We start from the raw sequence: 23,002 nt of genomic DNA on the forward strand, positions 1-23,002 counted from the left end.
GAGGAATTTCTTTAAAAGACATAGAGAAAACAAATAGCAAAATAAAAGATGTAGGTCCTCTCTTATCAGTAGTTACATTAAATGTAAATGAATTAAACACTACAATCAAAAGACAAGGATTTGTCTAGTGCATAAAAAATGCTATTCAACTATATGTTCAACTCATAGTTAGAGACACAAATAGGTTTACAGTTAAAAAATTAAAAATTTGAGATGTGTCTATGTTTACATATATTCTGCTATTGTTGGGTAGAGTATTCTATAGCTGTCTAAATCAAGTTGGTTTACAGTTGTTTTTCAATTCTTCCTCCTTATAGATGATCTACCTAGTTATTCTATCCACTATTTTTCCCTTAATTCTATCATTTTTGCTTAATATATTTCTGGGCTCTGATATTAGATTATGGCTTCTTGATAGATTGACTCTTTTATCATTTTAAAATGTCCTTCTTTGCTTCTAGTAATCATCTTACTGCAAAGCTATAATAATCAATACAGTAGGTACTTACATAAAAATAGACATATAAATCAATGGAATAGAATTGAGAGTTCAGACATAAACCCATACATCTATGGCCAATTGATTTTTGACAAGGTACTGAGTCCATTCAACAGGGAAAGAATAGTCTCTTCAACAGTTGGTTCTGAGATAACTGGATGAGGTTAGACCCCTACCTGATACCATATATGAAAATTAATTTAAAATGAATTGATGACCTACATATGAGGGCTAAAATCTTAAAACTCTTAGAAGAAAACAGGAGTAAATATTAGTGACCTCGGATTAGGCTATGATTTTTTTAGAGATGACACTAAAAGCAGAAGTGACAAAAGAAAAGATAGATACACTGAACTTCCTCAAAGTTAAAAAAACTTTTGTGCTTTAAAGGACACAATCAAGAAAAGTCATTTGAAAATTACTTGAAAAGACACCCCACAGAACATAAGAAAATATTTGCAAATAATATACCTGATAATGGGCTTGTATCCAGAATGGATGAAGAACTCTTACAATTCAACAATTGAAAAGACAAATTACCTAATTTTAAAATGGGCCAACTATTTGAATAGCTACTTCTAAAAAGACATACAAATGACTAACAAGCTCATGAAATGTTGAATTATCTACATAATTAGTCATTATTAAATTGCAAAACAAAATCACACTGAGATACTACTTCCTACCCACTAGGATGGTTATAATCAAAAAGGATAACAAGTGTTGGTGAGGCTGTGGAGAAATTGGAACACTTGTACATTGCTGATGAGACTGGCATTTCCTCAAAGTGTTAAACAGAGTTATTACTGGTCACAACAATTCTACTCCAAGCTATATACACAAGGGAATTGAAAACATATGTTCACATAAGACTTTCACATGAATATTCATTGTGGCATCATAGTAAACAAAAAGTAGAAACACCCAAATGTTCCTCAACTAATGTATGGATTTTAAAAAATAGTATATTCATACAAAGGAACAGTAATTGACAATAAAAATGTATGAAGTACTGATACATACTACAACATGGGTAAACCTTGAAAACATTATGCTAAATGAAAGAAGCAAATCACAAAAGGTCCCATTTTATGATTCCATTTATATGAAATGTCCAAAATAGGCAAATCCATAGAATCTGAATGTAGATTAGTGGTTCCAGTGGCTGGGGGAGGAGAAAATGGCATTACTGCTAATGGGCATGGGGTTTCTTTTTAGGGTGACAAAAATGTTTTGGAATTAGATGGCTATGGATGGTTGTACAACTCTATAAGTATACAAAAACCAGTTAATTATACATTTTAAAAGAGTGAATATTATGGTATATGAATTACATATCACTAAAGCTTATATTTTTAACATAATGTGGAGAAAATCATATCATCTCAAGTGATGTAGAAAATGCATTTGATAAAATTCAAAATCCATTCATGATTAAAAAAAAAAAAACCTTTGCAAACCAGAAATAGAAAGGACTTCCTTAATCTGACACAGAGCATCAGTAAAAGTCTTTCTGCAAACATTATAATTAAAAGTGAAATATTGAAACCTTTCTCTATGACAAAGAAGAAACAGAAAGCATAATGATTGGAAAAGAGAAAATAAACTGTCATTTGTAGATGACATAATGTTCACTTAGAAAATCCAAATGGATCTACAGAGAGGTATAAAAATCAATATGTGATTTATTTGTACACAAACAAAAATTTTTTAAAGATTCCATTTACAAATGACATAAAAAATATCAGATACACATGAATAAATCTAAAGGAAGATGAACAAGATCTTTCTGGTTGAAATTACCAAACATTATTGAGAGAAATTAAAGAATAACTCATTAAAATACTTAAGTAAAGATTACCATAGTGTATCATTTTGATGGGTTGGAAGACTCAATGTTATAAAGCAATTCTCCCTAATTTGAACTATTGATTTAATGCAATCCCAAATCAAAACAAAAAGCATTTGTGGAAACTGCACAGTGATTTGAAAATTTACATAAAATGTAAAGGACCAAGAACTGGCAATCTTTAAGAAGTAAAAAGGTGAGGGACTTACACTATTAAATATAAAGACTTATAAAACTATAGGAATCCAGACAGAGTGGTATTGGCTTAATTCTATGCCAAATAGAGGGTCTAGAAACAGATGTTTATATCATCAATCACTTGACCGATAACAAAGGTGACATTATAGTGCAGAGGGGAAAGATTGTATTCTAAATAAATAAAGGGCAGTGGGTCAATTAAATATATGCACAGAAAAAAAGTTAATCCATAGCTCTCACCATACACAAAAATTAATTCTAGGATATGGTAGGTGTAAATGTAAATGCTAAAACAATAAAAGATCCGAGAAGAAAACACAGGAAAAAAACTTCAATGTTTTGGTGTAGGCAAAGATGTCTTAAACAAGACACCAAAAATGAACCACAAAATAAAAGACTGATAATATGGACCCATTAAAACTAAGACCTTCTATTCCATAATTTGACACTAATAAGAAAGGCAAGCCACAGAGTGGGAGATCTTCACCATACATAAACCCAAGAGTTGACATATCTAGAATACATAAAGAACTATAAATCAGGAACAAAAAGGCAAACTACCCAAACAAAGAATGGTAAAACACTTGCACAGATGCTTCATGAAAAGGGGTATTCACATCACCAAAATTTTTTGAAAAATTAATCAAACTCATCAGGGAAATGCAACTTAAAACCACAAAAGGCCACAATACTATCATCAGGATTGGTAAAATGATGAAGACTGACAATAACAAGTGTTGGGGAGAATTTGGAGCAACTGCAGCTTTCACACCGTGCTGGTAGGAGGATAAATTGGTACAACCACTTTAAAAAACTTTTTGCTGAATAAATATATGGACTATGTTTAATCAAAGACATACACAAGAATAGTCAAAACATCACTATTCATAATAGCTAGAAACAACTCAAATGTCCAGCCACAATTGAATAGAAAAATATATTGGGGTGTAATATATTAGGATACTATACAACAGTGAGAATGAATGAACCATAAGAGGAAAACATAAGGAATCTCTCAAACATAATGTTGAGCAAATGAAGCTAGATACAAAAGGAGTCCATCCTTCCTGATTCCACTGACATGAAGCTCAGAAGTAGGCAAGCCTATCTAAGATGACAGAAATCACCTTAGGTGGCTTCTCTTAGAAGAGAGGTTTCTTGGGGCACCTAGGTGGCTCAGTTGGTTAGGCTGCTGCCTTCGGCTCAGGTCATGATCCCAGGGTCTTGGGATCGAGCCTCGCGTCGGGCTCCCTGCTCAGCTGGGAGTCTGCTTCTCCCTCTCCCTCTCCCACTCCCCCTGCTGTGCTCTCTCTCTCTAATAAATAAATAAAACCTTAAAAAAAAAAAAAAAGAAGAGAGGTTTCTTTTGGGAGGGTAAGTGGACTGGAAGGGGGCTTGAAAGATTTTTGGGGATGCTGGACCTTTTGTGATTTGCTTCTTTCACTTAACAAAACATTTTCAAGGTTCATCCATACTGTATCATGCACAAGGAGTCCATGCATTTTTACTGTCAATTAATATTCCACTGCATGAATATACTATTTTTTAAAAATCCATACATTAGATGAAGAACATGTGGGTTGTTTCCACTTTTTGGTTACCATAAATAATGCCACTACGAACATTCATCATGTACAAGTTTTGTGTGATCTATTTCTTGATCTGGGTGCTGGTTATATGGGTCTGGTCACTTTCATAAAATGTATTGAAGTATACATTATTTGTATACATCCTTGTATGAACGGTATATTTCAGTAAAAAGTTTTTTAAATGAAATGAAACACAGACACTTACATTCCTTGCCTTTTCCCTGTTGTGGTGAGAAGCAAATCCTGCTGACATTGCTGCTTTCGGTTTGGTTTCTAAACTGGGAGCAGGTGAGGAAGTCAGGCCAGGAGGCATTCACCATCCCCAGGACTGATTCGCAACCCTCTTGGGCAGCCTCACAGAAGGACCTACAGGGCAGGAGTCCACGGCTGGAAGAAAAGAAAAAGTGAAATTTAATGTTTTTACTGACTCCTTCTTGAAATAACAATGAAATTAAAGTTGGCCACGAGTGCCGTGATATTATCTTAATTTATATTTACTGCAGTCAACAACTTAAATTTCTACATTAAGTCCTAAAACAAGGATTGCAGCCACCCTATTCCCATGATTCTAGAGGGAATAAGCTAGTTCCATAGCATATCAGCCTACTATCTCTTGTAAAAGTATTTATCCCAATGATTTTTGTTTTTTAGATTTCCTGTGCTGAAGTAAACCTGTCAACCAAAGAAAAGAGCTCTAGTTAATATCAAATGGAGTAAATTAACATAGAAAGGAAGGCCCCCAAATTGGAAAAGCAGAAGTAGGTCACAAAATAAGTTAATCTCGTTTCTTTAGCTTCCCTTTGAGAAATTAAAAGTATCTCTGAGAGGTAGACAGAAAGCTCCTCCTGGACCTCCACTGCCTCCCCAGAAAAAAATAGACAAGTGGCAACTCAGTTGTGTATCTACAGTAACAAACTATTTATCTTCACTTTTTAAACAGTTATTTATCTTCTCAGATTTCTCCTTTATCTTCTGCAAAATAGAAAAATGCAAACAACTGCTGTTAATGGTAAGACTAATGATGCCCCCAGAGCTTGCCTTTATTCATCTGCCATGCAATCAAACCCTTCTGGACAAGAATGTTACAATTCCAGTTGTAAATGTAGAAATGTTACAAGGCAGGGACTTGTTCTCTTGCAGACCCAGTGGGCATTTCCTACTTTGCAGCCACAGAATGCCTCTCTCACCCTGGCTGGGGATCTGGCAAAGCCATTTCAAATGGTTTTAAGGAAACTGGGAAAGAAACTATACACGTCAGTCAAGGCAAAGCACACACTTCACTTGGTAGGGTCACTGGGATGTTGCACAATCATACAATATGAGATCTGTCATAAACCTTAAGCAATACCTGATTCAAATCCTCCATTTGAGACAGGCCCAGGAAGATTCTGGGATGGACTTGAGATCACACATCTTCTTAATGGCAGAAGCAGGAAGAGAATCCAGGAGTTTGAACTTTTGTTTTATGTTCTATCTACTCTTCCATATTGTCTATTTTCACATAAGGACCGAATAATTCGGCCTTAAAAATCCCTTGATTAAACAAGCACATTAAAATTCCCCATTCATACTTCTCTGAATTGCAGAAACATAATGGGATACACCAGCTACTGAGTTAAAATAGAACTGATAAGAGTCTGTAATAGATCTTGAGAGAAGGATCTTGTTCTATATACAAATATGGAAAAGGAGTACTCAACAATTACATTCAGATGTAAATGAATGTAATTTATTTCCTCTCAGGAACTTGTCTCAAAACTCAGTACCTTGTAGAATCCTGATCTCCACATAATTATCTACCTACTAAATTTTGTTAATGAAGATGTGGAAAGAGAGGTTTTGCATTTGAAAGATTAGGTTTGGGCTATAAAATTATGAATTGGTCCAGACGATTTCTTGGTGTAAAGAAGACAGCTGACCACCATCGGGAAATACATAGATATTTATAGGACTAAGAAAGTGTCACTTAAATAACATTCTATTTCAGAGGGGCACCTGGTGGCTCAGTTAGTTAAGCGACCCACTCTTCGTTTCGGCTCAGGTCATGATCTCAGGGTCGTGAGATTGAGCCCAACCAGGGGCTCGGCTCTGGATCAGGAGCCTGCTTAGGATTGTCTCTCTCTCTCTGTCCCTCTCCTTCTCCACCCCATCACATGATCTCTCATTCTCTCTCTCTCTCTCGAAAAACAAAAATCTTATCCTAGAGAAGTTAGAGACTATATTTTCTCAAATAAAACTGAAGGACATGGTTGACGAATCAGATCATAGAATTCTTATGCGACTGCTTTGCAACACTTTGCTAGGCTCTGTTCTAAGTGCTTTACATGCATTAACTCACTCATTTCTCATTAAAGCCCTAAGTGATAAGTACTACTACTATCATCCCAAATATACAAATTAAAAAAAAAAAAAATGAAGCACAGGAAAACTAAGAGACTTGTCCAAGATCTCTGAGGTAGTGAATGTCAGAGCCGAGATTCAAACCCAGCCAGATTGATCCCAGGACCCACTTGGTTAAACACTCTATTCATGTGAATCCATACTTCAGGAATGTGTGCTCCAAAAGCACAACTCAAGGTTAGTTCAAAACTTGATACTTAATATCAGAGATATCGCAGGTTTGGTTCCAGACCGCCAGAATAGAATATTGTGAATATCACAATAAAACAAATCAAATGAATTTTTTGGTTTCCCATTGCATATAAAAGTTACATTAACACTATGCTACGGTCTATTAAGTATGCAATACATGTCTAAAAAAACAATGCACTGTGTACATACCTTAATTAAAAAATACTTTACTGCTAAAAATGCTAATCATCATCTGAGCTTTCAGTGAGTCATAATCTTTTTGCTGGTGCAGGGTGTTGCCTAGATGTTCGTGGCTGCTGACTGGTCAGGGTGGGGGCTGCTGAAGGTAGGGGTGACTGTGGCAATTGCTTAAAATAAGACAACAGTGAAGTTTGCTACATCCTTGGACTCTTCCTTTCATGAGCAATTTCTCTGTAACAGTGATGCTGTTTGGTAGCATCTTCCCCACAGAGGAACTTTCAAAATTCAAGTCAATCCTCTCAAATCTTGCCACTGCCTGATAAGCTAAGTTTATGTTATATTCTAAATCCTTCACTATCATTTCAATAATTTTCACAGCATCTTCACCAGGAGTAGATCCCACCTCAAGAATCCACTTTCTTTGCTGATCCATGAGAAGCAACCCCTCATCTGTTCAAGATGAATCATGAGATTGTAGCAATTCAGTCAAGTCTTCAGGCTCCACTTCTCATTCTAGTTCTCTTGTTATTTCCACCACACCTGCACTTACTTCCTCCACTGAAGTCTGGAACCCCTCAAAGTCCTCCATGAGGGTCGGAATCCACTTCTTCCAAACTCCTGTTCATGTTGGTATTTGGATCTTTCTCCATGAATCATGAATGTTCTTAATGGCATCTCAAATGATGAACCCTTTCCAGAAGGTTTTCAATTTACTTTGCCCAGATCGGTCAGAAGAATCACTATCTGTGGCAGCTATAGTCTTATGAAATGTATCTCTTTGGTAATAAGACTTGAAAGTCAAAATGGCTCCTTGATCCATGGGCTACAGAATGGATATTTTGTTATGAGGCATGAAAACATTAATCTCATTTTATGTCTCCAACAGAGAGAGAGCTCTTAGGTAACCAGGTGCATTGTCGATGGGCAGTGATATTTTGAATCTTTTTTTTTTTTTTCTGAGCAGTAGATCTGGCTTAAAATATTCAGTATATCATGGTTGTAAATAGATGTGCTATTATCGAGGCTTTGTTGTTCTATTTATAGAGCACAAGCAGAATAGATTTGGCATAATTCTTAAGGGCCCTAGAGATTCTGGAAAGGTATATAAACTATGGCTTCAACTGAAAGTCAACAACTGCATTAGCCCATAACAGGAGAGTCAGCTTGTCCTTTGAAGCTCTGAAGCCAGGCATTGACTTCTCTCTAGCTCTGAAAGCCCCCGATGGCATCTTCTTCCAAGACGAGGCTGTTTCATCTACACTGAAAATCTGTTGTCCAGTGTGGCCACCTTGATTAATTATTTAGCTGGATCTTCTGGGTAACTCACTGCAGCTTCTCCATCAGCACTGGCTGATCACCTTGCACTTTATGTTCTAGAGAAGGCTTCTTTTCTTAAACCCCATGAACCAACCTCTGATAGCTTCAAACTTTTCTTCGGTAGCTTTTTCACTTCTCTGTCTTCACAGAATTGAAGAGAGCTAGGGCCCTGCTTTAAGCTTTAGGATTAGGCTTTGGCTTAAGGCGATGTTGTGGCTGGTTTGATCTTCTATCCAGGCCACTCAAACTGTCTCCATATCAACAAGGCTGTTCTGCTTTCTTATCATGCATGTGTTCACTGGAGTAGCACTTTTAATTTCCTTAGAACTTTTCCTTTGCAGTCACAATTCGGGGGTATGGCACAAGAGGCCTAGTTTTGGCCTATCTTGGCTTTTGACACTCCTTCCTTACTAAGCTTAATCATTTCTAGTTTTTGATTTAAAATATAAACACGTAACTCTTCCTTTCACTTGAATACTTAGAGTCCATTATAGGGTTATTAATCGGCCTAATGTTTACACTGTTGTGTCTCAGGGAATAGAGGGGACTGAAGGGAGGGAGACTGACAGGGGAAGGCCAGGGGAACGCACAGCACTTACCAATTAAGTTCACCCTCTTACGTGAGTGTGGTTCATGGCACTCCAAAACAGTTACAACAGTACATCAAAAATCACTGATGACAGATCATCACAACAAATATAATACTAATGAAAAGGTTTGAAATACTGCAAGAATTACCAAAATGTGACACAGAGATATGAAGTGAGCAAAGGCTGTTGGCAACATGATACCTAGACTTGCTCAACACAGGGTTGCCAAAGATTTATTAAAAAATGCAACACCTGTGAAGCACAATAAGGCAAAGAGCAATTAAACCAGGCATGCTTGCACGCACTTTCTGAGTGGACCAACAATATACACAGGGTTGGGTTCTCCCTTCATTCCACAAACTCCTAGTTAACCTGCAATGAATCAGTATTTGCCAAAGGAGCTAAGGAACACCAGGGAAGGATAAAGTCATTCTCTTTTTTTCCCACGTGTGAGACAGCCCAGAGTAAAACTACAAGCAATCTGGGTTTGTCTTCAGCATTCTTCCCTTGCCTTCTAGTCCCTGACCTGGGTCCCAGTTTCTGACACCATCCTGGCCACCCCACTTAGATGGCCATCTCCACCAGAGTGTTTCTGGCTCATCAACATTTTCTTCCCTTCCTACAATCAAAACTACATTCCCCAAATGATCAGATCCCAATTAGGCTGCCAAAGAAGAAGAAAGATGAAAATAACACAGAGTAATTCATAATAACAGATGGACACTTAACCCTCCCAAACGTTTTTTGCATCATTAGAAGATTGTTTGCTGGAGCAAAGGAATCTCTAATTGATGGAATGCCAGGTGCCATCTACAAGGGGAAACATTCATCCAACATAGTCGGCGGGGGAGTGCAGGGAAAGATCTTTGAGAAGCTGTCTGTCTACACACAGGGCCCAATTCTCCCAAGAGGTTTCTGGACCTTTCCTCACTTCTGAACCCCTATTTTTGGATGACTCCACATCTTTTCCCAGAATCTTCTATAAGAGCAATAAAGTTTCACACAAGGGCCCAGCAGACTATTTTCATGTTCTAAAGCTGAGTCTTATCTCAGAAACTGACTGTTACTGACTCTTACCACGGTCATCTTCTGCAGGAAAACGTAAGTCTACCATTCTAAAACTTCCATACTCCTCACTGTCTGATATTGGGCCAACAGTTCACTCACACCAAGACTCACACTTTCCTCGTTTGAAAAGTGAGGGGTTTGAACGAGCTGATTTTCCATGGTCCTTTTGCCACTAACATTCTGTAAATCAAAATTAATTCTTTAACATAATACTTCTCAGAGGAGCAGTGATAATCCTACCAGCTTTGCTAAATTTCAAAAGGTAACAGACACTTTTTCTTGAGATTTGTTCTGGGAATATATAGAGACATTAAAATACCATTAGGCCTTCCATTCTAAAAATAGGACCTAAGAAAAATGTCTAGAGTGTTTCCAAATAGCTCTCTTAAGAGGTGTAACCAACCGAGACCCATAAGCTTCAAATTGCCGGACCAGGACATGTGAAATAGTGATAGAGTATTTATAACAAGGAGCCCTTTCAAACAGTGAGTAAAACGAGGAACCATTTGTTCTTGCTTTGCAGGAAATCCAACTGCCTATGAGGGGTTGAAGTATTTGGCTTTTCATCACATGGAACAGTGTGGTGAGACAGACCACACTATTTTGGAACATGAGTGTCTATATCCAAGCAGCAAGCTGACTGACATCTGAAAACAGTGCTCTGTACAGGGAAAGAGTTGGATTTGGCTATCAGAATACTATTTTAGAACTGGTGATTATTTTAAATTGACGTGTGAAGTGCTTTTGATGTTACAAGTCCCTAACACATTTCAACTAAAGTTCAAAAAGAGAACTGTTATGTTACATCATCTCTGTAATTATTTGTTGAAACAAATACATATAAACAAATATATAAATAATTCTGTTATATAGTGGTAGTGAAGCTTTTATGGTATTGTCACTAGGAAGAACATTCTAAAATAATTAACCAAAAAAAGTGGCAGATTTTACCTATATAATTTTTTTAAATTTTTTATTTAAATTCAGTTTAGTTAACATATAGTGTATTACTAGTTTCAGGGGTAGAATTTAGTGATTCATCAGTTGCTTATAACATCCAGTGCTCATTCCATTAAGTGCCCTCCTTAATGCCCATCACTCTGTTACCCACTCCTCCCACCCACCTCCCTTCTAGCAACCCACAGTTTGTTTCTTAGAGTTAAGAGTCTCTTATGGTTTGCCTCCCTCTCTGTTTTTATCTTATTTTATTTTTCCTTCCCTTCCCCTATGATTATCTGTTTTGTTTCTTAAATTCCACATATAAGTGAAAGAAATCATACAGTATTTGTCTTTCTCTGACTGACTTATTTCGCTTAGCATAATACCCTCTAGTTCCATGCACATCATTGCAAATGGCAAGATTTCATTCTTTTTGATGGCTGAATAATATTCCACTGTATATACCTATATAATTTTTAGTGAATTTATCTACTAAAATTGTTTGCTTTATTTACAAAAAAAATTACAGTTTTTTTCCTTTACTGTGCCCTTTGACCAATATCTTCCCATTACTCCCCAAATTTATAAATGCTATCTGCAAAAAAAGGTCTGATAAAGACATAATGTTAAAATTACTGAACAAGCTATGGCCACAAAGTAGGCTTATATAGTTATGGATTTTTAAATGTTACAAATCACTTTTTCTAATTTTTTACTTTGACCTACTTTTTGACTTACAGACAATTTATAAAAACATTACAGAAAGTTTCCATATATCCTTCATCCAAGCTCCCCCAAGGCAAACATCTTATGTAACTGCAGTATAATTATCAGAATCAGAAAATTAATATTGGTACAATACCTTTAAGAACTCTATTCAAATATTCCTACGATCTCCACTCAGGCTCTCACGTTGCATTTAGTTGTCACTTTTTATTTTTGGCACATAAACTAAACTTTAAATACATTAGAAGAGCTTAGGATTTAAAACTCTTTTACCACTAAAAAAAGAGAAAAAGAATCTCTGTGGCAGGCAGACCCTAAGATGGTCCCAATGATCCCCACCTCCTGATATTCATGCCCTGTGTAAGCCCCTCCCTCCCCTTGAGTGTCAGTCAGCCTAGAGACTTGCTTGCAACCAATACAAGGCAATGAGATGTCTCATCCATCATTAGGGTACATAAGATTATGACTTCTCTATTGCTAGCAGACTCTCTCCCTTATTGGATTTGATGAAGCAAGTTGTCATATTGTGGGGCCCACATGGCAAGGGCTTAAGAGTGGCCTCTGGCCAACAGCCAGCTAGAAACAGACCCTCGGTCCAACAACTCTTGAGGAACTAAAATTCTTCCAACATGATTCAGATAAGACCCCAACCCTGGCTGATACCTTGATTGTACCCATATGACAAACCCTAAAGCAGAGGACCCACATAAGTCATTCTTAGATTGAGGATCCACAGAAACTATGGGATAATAGGTAGGTATTGTTGTTACTTTTTTTATTTTTTATTTTAATCCTGCTGTATTATCTTTAATTAAGTAAAAAGACTTCCAATCACGTCACCTAGAGACCCTTTCCCTACTGCTCTGTTTGGCCAACCGTCTCTTGTCTCTCTCTTCAGCAATGGTGAGGCAGATACTCTTTCCACAGGGAAGAGAAATCCATGGTTTGTTGCCTTTGCCAACAACAAAAATGTCAGAGAGCTGGGTGGCAAAGTTGTTGCTATCGGCATCTTTCACATGAACTACATCAAAAGAACTAGGGTGTCTCTCTCTGTTGGTGATCACACCAATTTTCCCCAGGTTAGCACCTCTGATCACCATAGTGTCAAACTTGATGAAATCAGTAATCTTTCCAGTCTCCAAATCAGTCTGAATGGTGTCATTCACTTTGATGAGGGATCGGGATACTGGGTGATGCAAGTATCACGGGTCACCAGATGAGGAATTCCTCTCCCCCAACCCCCAAAGATGTTTCTCACTTTACACAATTTATACTTGGCCTCCTCAGGTGTAATCCAATGAATAGCAAAGTGACCCTTAGTGTCACAGATCGGATGGAAATTCTCCCCAGTCCTGTCAATGCTGATGACATCTATAAAACCAGCAGGGTAAGTTATATCAGTTTGAACTTTGCCACCAATCTTAATAAAATGCTGTATACAGATCTTCTTTACTTCATCTCCTATTAGGTCATAGTTAAGTCTGGTTCCTTAGGAAAAAAATGAGAGGGAGACATTCTTTTAGCTTATGGGAACCAGTAGATGGATGAGGGGCAAACACACCCAGTCAGCTTATCTAGCATCCTATGCTTTGGAACTGCTACATGCTTCAGATGCTTCTTGGGACCATTAGACATGGCTCTGCTAAACACAAAAAGAGCTAGATGTGCATTGTTGTAAGCTGTTAAATTTGTGGTAATTTGTTAAGCAGCAGTAGGTAACTAATATACTTTTCTTTGATATATCACTTGGTCAGAAACATGCTACTGAGTTAGATGTATTCATTGACAAAACTCATACAATCATTTTTAAAAAACATACTCCTAAATTTTCTTTGTTAAGCTGAGCTGCTCCGTGGACAAGGCTTACAAAGTCATAGTCACAGGCAGCTCCCAAAGCTGCAGACCTTCATCATGAAAAGAATGTTAAGACTTGCAAGGTAATTGACACTTATTTCCTCCTTTTACATTGTGAGGAAACTGAAACCTAAAGAAGAGATCTCATAGGCAGATACTATGACTCCAGGCCAGTGCTCCAAAGTGTGTCACCTAGCTGGCCTCTTTGCATAAACATGAGCCACAGGTAACACAGGAATAAATCCACAAATGACACAAGAGCATGACTTCATCACCGCTGCTGGAAAACACAAAAATAACAGATGGCTTGTTCTCTCTTTGATGGACCAACAGTGTCAACTTCCTATGTAAGCACATTCTGTTGGCCTCAAGAGACCATAAGAACTATGGTTTAGATGGGGTAGGACAGAGGTAGGAAAGAGGTTTCCTTGGTTTCCAGGTTCACTGAACATGGAGATGGAAAAGTGTACAAGAGAATGTTTGTATGTTCTTGTCCCACATCAGAAGAGAAATAAGAGGAAATGTCAGGGTAGGTGGGGGTCATATTGGTCTGAAGTTCTTTAAAAGCAAGGCCTATGTCTGTCTTATTTTTTATGTGTAATAGCCATGGTTCCAGCAGGAAAGAAACGACCCACTGAAGTAGGATCACTGCAGAGCTTTGAAGGAAAGGACCACTTAACAAAGGTGCTGGCAGGGTTTAGGAAAACCAACAAGGGGTAGTGTACTATGCTGGGACAGGTTCTGTTAGCACCCAGTCTTGAGGAACAAGGGAAGGAGCAGTTATTGGAACTTAGAGAAAGCCATAGGGAGAAGGCTGGTAGGAGCCACAGCCTCTCACAGGGGAATGCAGGCAACCCATGCAAAAATCAGCAGTTTGGTTTTTTCAGGGAGCCAGTTGACTAGCAAACCACTCGATGAAAGTATAAATCAGGTCATCTCTTACAGAAGAAAAAATGTTTTTAACTCCTCTGAAAGGAATAGTACTGTCATGCACTTCTTGAACCAGATAAAAATATTATGTCAATATTAACTCAACCCCCTCACCACCACAGCCCCCACTCCTCCTTTGATATACATGATCTTCTTGGTGGTAATACTATCTACCCAAGTCCCAAGCCCAAAAACCTTTGCCTTGTCCTCAACCCCAAAATTCATATGCAATTAATCACTAAGTGCTGCTAATTTTACTTCTTAAAATTCCCTAAAATATGTTTGTTCTCTCCCCATTTTATATCCTAGTAAAATTTAACTAGTTGTAGTTCCCCTAATATACGATAGATCTAGAATGTTACTCTACCTGAAATGCCTTCCCATTCCACCTTGTCTACATGGCAAACTTCTTTCCATCCTCTAAAACCAATTTAGCTGTTACTTCCTCCCTGGTAGTAGCCTTCCCTAATAATGCCAGATGGAAAGAGTTCTTCCTCTGTCTCTCTGCTACCCCCACACTTGGTAAACTGATCACACTGTACAACAATTTAATGTTTTCATGTCTGGTCCCCTATTATGCTGAGTTCTTTGAAGGCAGAACTTTATTTTATTCATCCCTACATCCCCAGCATCAAACTATGCACCTGGCACATTGCAGGTGCCAATAAATGCTTGCTAAAAGCATAAATAAAATGGAAACACCAACAGATGTCCAGGTTTCCCTCATCTCCTGGATTCTCATGTCCTCACAGATCTCAGTGAAGTTTCGCTGAACAACACTCTGCTTAAAATTGCCCCTCTTGCCACCACACTCCCACTTTCCCAATGCTCTCCAATTCCTTGCTGAAATTTTTTCCATTGCACTTATCACTGTCTGATATACTACTATTTATTTATTTATTTTAATTTTTTATTTGTTACCTATTTATTTGCTTATTTCCCTTCAATATAATAAAAGTTCCATGAGGTCAAGGATCTCATTTTGTTTGTAGCTTTATACCTAGTGTGTACTACTATTTATGTATTTATTTTAATTTTTTATTTGTTATCTATTTATTTGCTTATTTCCCTTCAATATAATAAAAGTTCCATGAGGTCAAGGATTTCATTTTGTTTGCGGCTTCATACCTAGTATGTGCAGTCAGCAAATATTTGTTGACAAAATAAAGGAATCACATGCAGGGGCTAATTCAGTGGCCTGCTTGGAATAAAGCTGTCAGCAAAGCTGGGATCAGAACCATCACTACCTAACTCTCAACTTATATGGATTATACAAGAGCTCATGCTGGCCCTGCTCATGTGATTTCCTCCCCATTAGGTCAGCAAATTTTACAAGTACTGTTCAATCTTGAAATAATTCTCATGTAAGAGGAAAATGTCAGTAAAATTGTTATGGATGAAAACTCTACAGATTAAGTGCCTTGTTTATATGCCAATAGTAGGGGGTCACCCTTAAAATAGAAAAACAAGGAAATACCAACAGATAAACACAGCTTGAATTAAGATGAGTGTGAATAATGTAAAACCACACAACCACTCCTGAAAGGGAATATAAAACTCCACACAACTTGTAACCAACACAATCCTGATTCTCATTAATACTTGGCATACTACCAGGGCCCATGGGATAGAGGATTAACAAATCACAAAAGAAACTTACAATTGTTAAATTATTTTTGCAGCTGTTTTGATTTTTTGTACATCATGAAATGATGCCTTACATATGGATCTTCAAATGAATTGAATCAGAAATATTAAATCTAAATTCTAGTCACATCCGTGTAATACCAATGAATTATTGAGGAGAAAAGTAAGCAAATGACTCCACTGAGCTTGATAAAATGTGTGTGCTTGAGACCGTGTCAGTGATGTGACAGGGCATTGTCAGAAAGAGCTGAGCTGTCATGACCTGATTCTCCAGCTTTATGTCTTTGTGAAATAAAAGTAATATGAGTTATCTGACTATATCTTACCCACATTTGGAGCCATTTTGGCTCATAAAATGGAAACTTACTTATCATTTAATATTTATGTATAATGCCAAAAGGCAGACAAGATTAACTGTTAGATTAGTCTAGCAGACTACACTAGATTAACTGATGTTGAAAAGGAAAGAGTCATACAATTGACCATTTCAACAGCCATGTAGTCAGCACTGGTTTGGCTAAAAAAGCCTGCTGCTTTCCAGTTTGTTGATAAACTCAGGGAAGTAAGTGGCAAATGGCTTTCAGAATATACCAACAAAGCTCATCTTTATTTGACTACTGATCTATATAAATTTTTAAAATTATAATTATGAAAAAAATGTTAATTCTGTAATGTTTCCATTCATTCCCAAATGTGACACAATAGAGTTCTTGGGACGTAGATAAAATCTTTAGTAAAATAAGTTAGCAGTATATAATTAGTCTCCACTTAGAAAAATAATAAAATAAGCCTATTCTGACTTGATATAATAAATGAATACTTCAAAAAATTGTTTTAAAGCAAGCTATATTTTCCAATTAGCTTTTAAGATGATTTCAGGGTCGCATTTACGCAGGAGATTGGCCCATGCTGTCTTATAAAATAACACATTTAAATAATGCAATATATGTTAAGAAAGAAAAAAAGAAGAAGAATGTAGCAGGAGGGGAAGAATGAAGGGGGGGAAATCGGAGGGGAAGAAGAACCATGAGAGACGATGGACTCTGAAAAACAAACTGAGGGTTCTAGAGGGGAGGGGGGTGGGAGGATGGGTTAGCCTGGTGATGGGTATTGAGGAGGGCACGTTCTGCATGGAGCACTGGGTGTTATGCACAAACAATGAATCATGGAACACTATATCTAAAACTAATGATGTCATGTATGGGGATTAACATAACAATAAAAAAATTTTTAAAAAATAAAATAAAATAAAATAACACATTTAAGAACACAGTAAGCCCTCCAAAATTACATTAGAAACACATAAATTTTACTCTCTTATTACATTGTCAGTAAAATTTAATTCAGAAATGGTGTGGCAATACAATGCTGTGCTGTAGTAGAAACTGTGAGTATAAATTGGATGATGGGGGAGATGTTTTAGAATTCTAGCATAGCAAATATTTTTTAATCATTCCAGTAATAATTTTTGTACCCATCTTGATTATTCACCTAGAGGCCATTTTAGTAATATGGCCATCTTTAGCAATATGAAGGAGTCAGAATAGGAAGACCAAAGCATCTGTATATTTGAAATGACAGGGAACTTTTATTGTAACTTTAAGTAATGAGAACTGGAGTATGGGCTCATTTTTTCCAGGGAACTCTGCTGCTTCTAAAAGGAAACCTAGGGCATTTATGAGAAATGAACAAATTGTGCCTTCCAAAAGGCAATTTTTAATATCACTTGTTTCTTTTAACATTTTTTCTTCCTCCCTAGGGACTGAAACAAAAATGGGCCTAAACTTTTATTTATCTACGAAGATTTTAGCAAAATCAAAAGCTTAAAAGATGAACACAAAGTGAATGGAAGTTAGCAACATAGCAGAATTCCAATCTTGATTTATTATCAAAATTTTAGAAACAAAAACCAAAGACACCATAAAAAAAAAAAAAAAGCCAACTACAGGCCAATATTGCTGATGAACATAGATATAAAAATCCTCAACTGAAATATTAGAAAACTACATTCAACAATACATTGAAAGGATCATTCACCACGATCAACTGAAATTTATTCCAGGGATGCAAAGATAGTTCAGTTGATTTGCAAATCAATTAACATTATACACTACATCAGCAAAACAAATAATAAAAACCATATGATCATCTCAATAGATGTGGCAAAGCATTTGACAAAATTCAACACCCAAAATTCAACTATCAACAAAGTGGGTTTAGAGGAAACATACCTCAACATAATAAAGGCCATATATAAAAAACCCACAGCCAACATCATACTCAATGATAAAAAACTGAAAGTTTTTCCTATAAAATCAGGAACAAGACAAGGATGTCCACTCTCACCCTTTTATTAAACATAATCCTGGAAATCCTAGCCACAGCAATCAGAAAAGAAAAAGAAATAAGAGGCATCCATATTAGTAAGGAAAAAGTTAAATTGCTGCTATTTGCAGATGACATACTATATATAGAAAATCCTAGAGTCCACCAAAAAACTATTAAAAGTAATAAGTGAAGTCAGAAAAGTCACAGAAATCAGAAATCAGTAGTGTTTCTATACACTAATAACAAAATAGCAGAAAGAGAAATTAAGAAAACAATTCCATTTACAATTGCTCCAAAAATATTAAAATACCTCAGAATAAACTTAATCAAGGAGGTGAAAGACCTGTACCCTGAAAACTATAAAACGCTGATGAAAGAATTGAAGATGACACAAACAAATGGAAAGACATCCCATGTTAATGGATTAGAAGAATTAATATTGTTAAGATGTCCATACTCCCCAAAGCAATCTACAGATTCAATACAGTCCCTATCAAAATACCAAGACATTTTTCAGAGGACTAGATCAAATAATACTAAAATTTAGATGGAACCACAAAAGACCTCAAATAGTCAAAGCAATTTTGAGAAATAAGAACAAAGCTGGAGGTATCACAACCCCAGACTTCAAGATATACTACAAAGCTATAGTAATCAAAATAGTATGGTACCAGCACAAAAAATAGACACATAGATCAATAAAACAGAAGTCAGAAATAAACCCACAATTTTATGGTCAATTAATCTACGATAAAAGAGGCAAGAATACACAACGAGGAAAGGACAGTCTCTTCAACAAATGGTGTTGAGAAAATTGTACAGCTGCATGCAAAAGAATTAAACTGGACCACTTTCTTTTATAATTCACAAAAATAAACTCTGGGGTGCCTGGGTGTCTCAATCAGTTAAGCATCCAACTCTTGGTTTCAGCTCACATCATGATCTCAGGGTCATGATATTGAGCCCCGCATCGGGCCCTGTGCTCAGTGGTGGGTCTGCTTAAGATTCTCTCCCTCTACCCCTCCCGTACTCATGCTCGCTCATTCACTCTCTCATTCTCGCTCTCTAAAATAAATAAATACATCTTTAAAAAAATAAATAAACTGGATTAAATACCTAAATGTGAAACCTGAAACCATAAAATTCCTAGAAGTAAATATAGGCAGTAATCTCTTTGATACTAGCCATAGAAACATTTTCCTTGATATGTCTCCTCTAGCAAGGAAAACAAAAGCAAAACGAAACTATTGGGACTACACCAAAATAAAAAGCTTTTGCACAGTGAAAAAAACTATCAACAAAACAAAAAGGCAACTTACTGAATGGGAGAAGATATTTGAAAATGATATATCTGATAAGGGGTTAATATCCAAAATATATAAAAAACTTATACAACACAACACCAAAAAAAACCCAATTAAAAAATGGGCAGAGGACCTGAATAGATATTTTTCCAAAGAAGACATACAGAGCATGAAATGATGCTCAACATTACTAATCAGGTTTAGACGGTGGGAAGAATGGGGAAAAAAATGCAAATCTTGCATCTCTGAAAGAAGTGATGAAGTTTATACCCTCCCAGAAAATTCACTGACCATCATTGACTACTCTATCAATAATAGTAAGTTACTGTTCATGGAGAAGTTACTCTGTGCCATATAGTGTAGGCCATGTATGGGCACTTTATATAAATCATTCTGTTTAACACACACAAATGCAGCTTATGAAGGCTCTCATTATAGAGATGAGTAAACTGCGGGTCAGAAGGCTAACTAAAATGCCCAAGGTCTTATAACTGGCAATTGGCAGAATTAGGTTTCATCTGCCCCCAAACTTTCAAGTGCTTTTTTTTTTTTTAAGATTTTATTTATTTGAGAGAGATTGAGAGAGAGAGAAAGAGAGCATGAGGGGAAAGGGAGAGGAACAAGCAGACTCTCCACTGAGCAAGGAGCCCGACATAGGGCTCGATCCCAGGACACCAGGACCATGCCCTGAGCCGAAGGCAAACCCTTAACCGACTGAGCCACCCAGGAGCCCCTCAAGTGCTTTCTCTGTAGTTGCCAGATTAAATTTTCTAATTTCCAGTCAACATACTTATTTGGGAAAAAGCAGAGCATTTTTTAAGAAGCTCATTTGAAGAAACACGTTTGATTCCTATCACAATCCTACAGGGATTAAGTACATTAACAGAAAACTGTCCTGTAGTTCCTAGGTTTGAAATATAATCTTGAATCTCAAGTAATCTGGCTAAATGAAGAATTTTTATTTCATTTCCACAGCTATTAAGAATTTCTGCGAAGGACCTAGTGACAAATCTATAGTCCAGAGGGAAAAAAAAATCAATAGCAAACATGTCAAGTTTTTAATGTTAAGGACTCATCTCATGAGCACAGAGTTTCTCTGCAAAGTATCAGAAGATGTGAGTGGGGTGACAGTCACCCCACATTAGCAGGTCTCCTGGGTGTCTTCTAGAAGCAAAACTGGACCTTCCAAGCCAAACTGACCCCCCTTCAGTTTTGACAATATTATAGGCCCATTATTTAAACAACTTGGGTATGAGTGATAATTACACATCAAAAGCATGTGTTTGCAATACCTGTTTTCTCTTCCAGAGACCTTGATTGTATCTGGTGTGTCAAAAAGCCATCCAGAAAGAACTGTTACTTTCCTGACCCAGGAATTGTGGATTTCTCTCCAGCTACTTGCTGATATTTTTAAGCTACTCCTGCTAACACATATATTTTTAAGGCTATCCAAATGACTTATCAATGAGATCTCTATAGTTTGAGATAAATTTCACTGAATTCATATAAATTATGTACCACTTCAGTTAGCCTGTGTTATAGTATATGATATACGTATTTATTAATAGCAACCCTCGTCTAAATAAAAACTGTTAACGTTTATTGTTATAAAATGTAGTTAATGAGCATTTGAGGTCTCAAAGGGGCAGGTTAAAAACCATACTATTGGGCACCTGGGTGGCTCAGTTGGTTAAGCGACTGCCTTCGGCTCAGGTCACGATCCTGGAGTCCTGGGATCGAGTCCCGCATCGGGCTCCCTGCTCAGCAGGGAGTCTGCTTCTCCCTCTGACCCTCCCCCCTCTCATGTGCTCTCTCTCTCTCATTCTCTCTCTTTCAAATAAATAAATAAATAAAATCTTAAAAAAAAAAACCATACTATTTATATATCCCACTAATCTTTTTAAACTAAAATTTAAACATTAGCTATTTTGTCTAGGATGGAATATAAGCAATTCTCCATTATTTGAATAGTTAGAGAAAATTAGTATAATGGATGATCGAAAATAATGAAATATAAGAAAACTGTATTTACACTATTTTCTACAATACATTTTACCTTTATGAACTTACTTTGCTTATTAAATTTAGCTTCTGGTTTCCATGCACACACTAAATGACAGCAGGAAGCACTGGTCTGGAAGTATAATTATAAAATTAAATATAATAATAAATGTAACAATAAAAAATAGGATAAGTCCCCAAAGTATACCTGAAAAGTGACTATAAATTATCATCCATTATAACAGAAAATGGAAAACACTTACAGGAGAGCATTTTTTCAGGATGAACCAGGTCAGGAGAAAAACAAATTTTACCTAAAAGTGCCCTGAAGACTATGAGGAGCTTAACCGGAATTTTACAACTGATTTAAGTGAGAGTGGAGATTGAGTTATATTAAGAAGGAAGACCAAAACGAATTCAGAGTCCCCAGGAAGCTTTCTTTCATTGTTTTATTTATGCACCCATATGACTCCATAGAGAAATTCAAGAAAAGAGTGGTAAGTGAAAATGTTTGAAATTAAGAAGTGGAACAAGAATCCAACTCCAACAGCCTTGAGTATTCGACCTAATTTTCTTTTAATCCATATGTATTCCACATTCTTTTTTTGCAATCCTTCAATACTTAATATATGTTAGAAATACTCTTTATGCTCTTAATTTCATTAGTACTACCTCACCTTCTCAACCCATTGATTTGATAGCCGTTGCTAACATTTCTTGAGCTCTTCATAAAAGCCAGGCACCCTCTGTCATTTGATCCTCATGTGAACTTTGCAAAGGAGGTTCAGCTATTATCTCCATTTTACAGGTAAGAAGGATGAGGCACGTGGCCCCATAGCCTGCTTTCTTAGCCACTGTCGTGTGTTGAATGGAGGGCCCCAAAATGATGTGTCCATGTCCTAACTTCTGGAATCTGTGAATGTTACCTTATTTGGAAAAAAAAAGGTCTTTGTGGGCATAATTAAGTCAAGAACCTTGAGATGATGAGATCATCTTGAGCTAGCTAGACCAATGACAAGTGTCCTCACGAGAGAAGAGAGACACACAGAGAAAGCTATGTGAGGATGGAGGGAGAGCGTGGGGTGACGTGGCCATAGGTCAAGGAAAGCCTGAAACCACCAGAAGCAGGTGAAAGGAGAAAATGATTTCTACCCCCTCACAACCCCCACAGGGAGCACGGCCCTGTCAGATTTTACATCTCTAGTTTCTAGAACTGTGAGAGAACAAAGGTCTGTTTAAGCTACCCAGCTTGTAGTAATTTGCTACAGCAGCTCTAGAAAAATATCACAACCGCCGTGTTATACCGCCACTGTTTCTCTCTTGTTACCATGAAAGCATGCTCTGCATATGATTCTTTATAGTGAAATGTTTTCCTAAAAGCAGTATCTGCT

General features: G+C 36.8%; 1 protein-coding gene and 1 pseudogene across 1 annotated transcript in view; both read right to left on the minus strand.

Annotated features, from left to right (window-relative positions):
- CORIN (corin, serine peptidase) overlaps positions 1–23,002 on the minus strand; it is a 197,846-nt gene that overhangs the window by 137,691 nt on the left and 37,153 nt on the right. Inside the window, exon 4 of the mRNA XM_036096676.2 lies at positions 4,341–4,522. Within this exon, the coding sequence (XP_035952569.1) occupies positions 4,341–4,522 (182 nt within the window). The remainder of the gene's footprint in view (positions 1–4,340; positions 4,523–23,002) is intronic.
- Positions 12,384–13,182, minus strand: LOC118538620 (small ribosomal subunit protein eS4, X isoform-like; annotated as a pseudogene).

Source organism: Halichoerus grypus, chromosome 3, assembly GCF_964656455.1.
Source record: "Halichoerus grypus chromosome 3, mHalGry1.hap1.1, whole genome shotgun sequence".
Lineage (NCBI taxonomy): Eukaryota > Metazoa > Chordata > Mammalia > Carnivora > Phocidae > Halichoerus > Halichoerus grypus.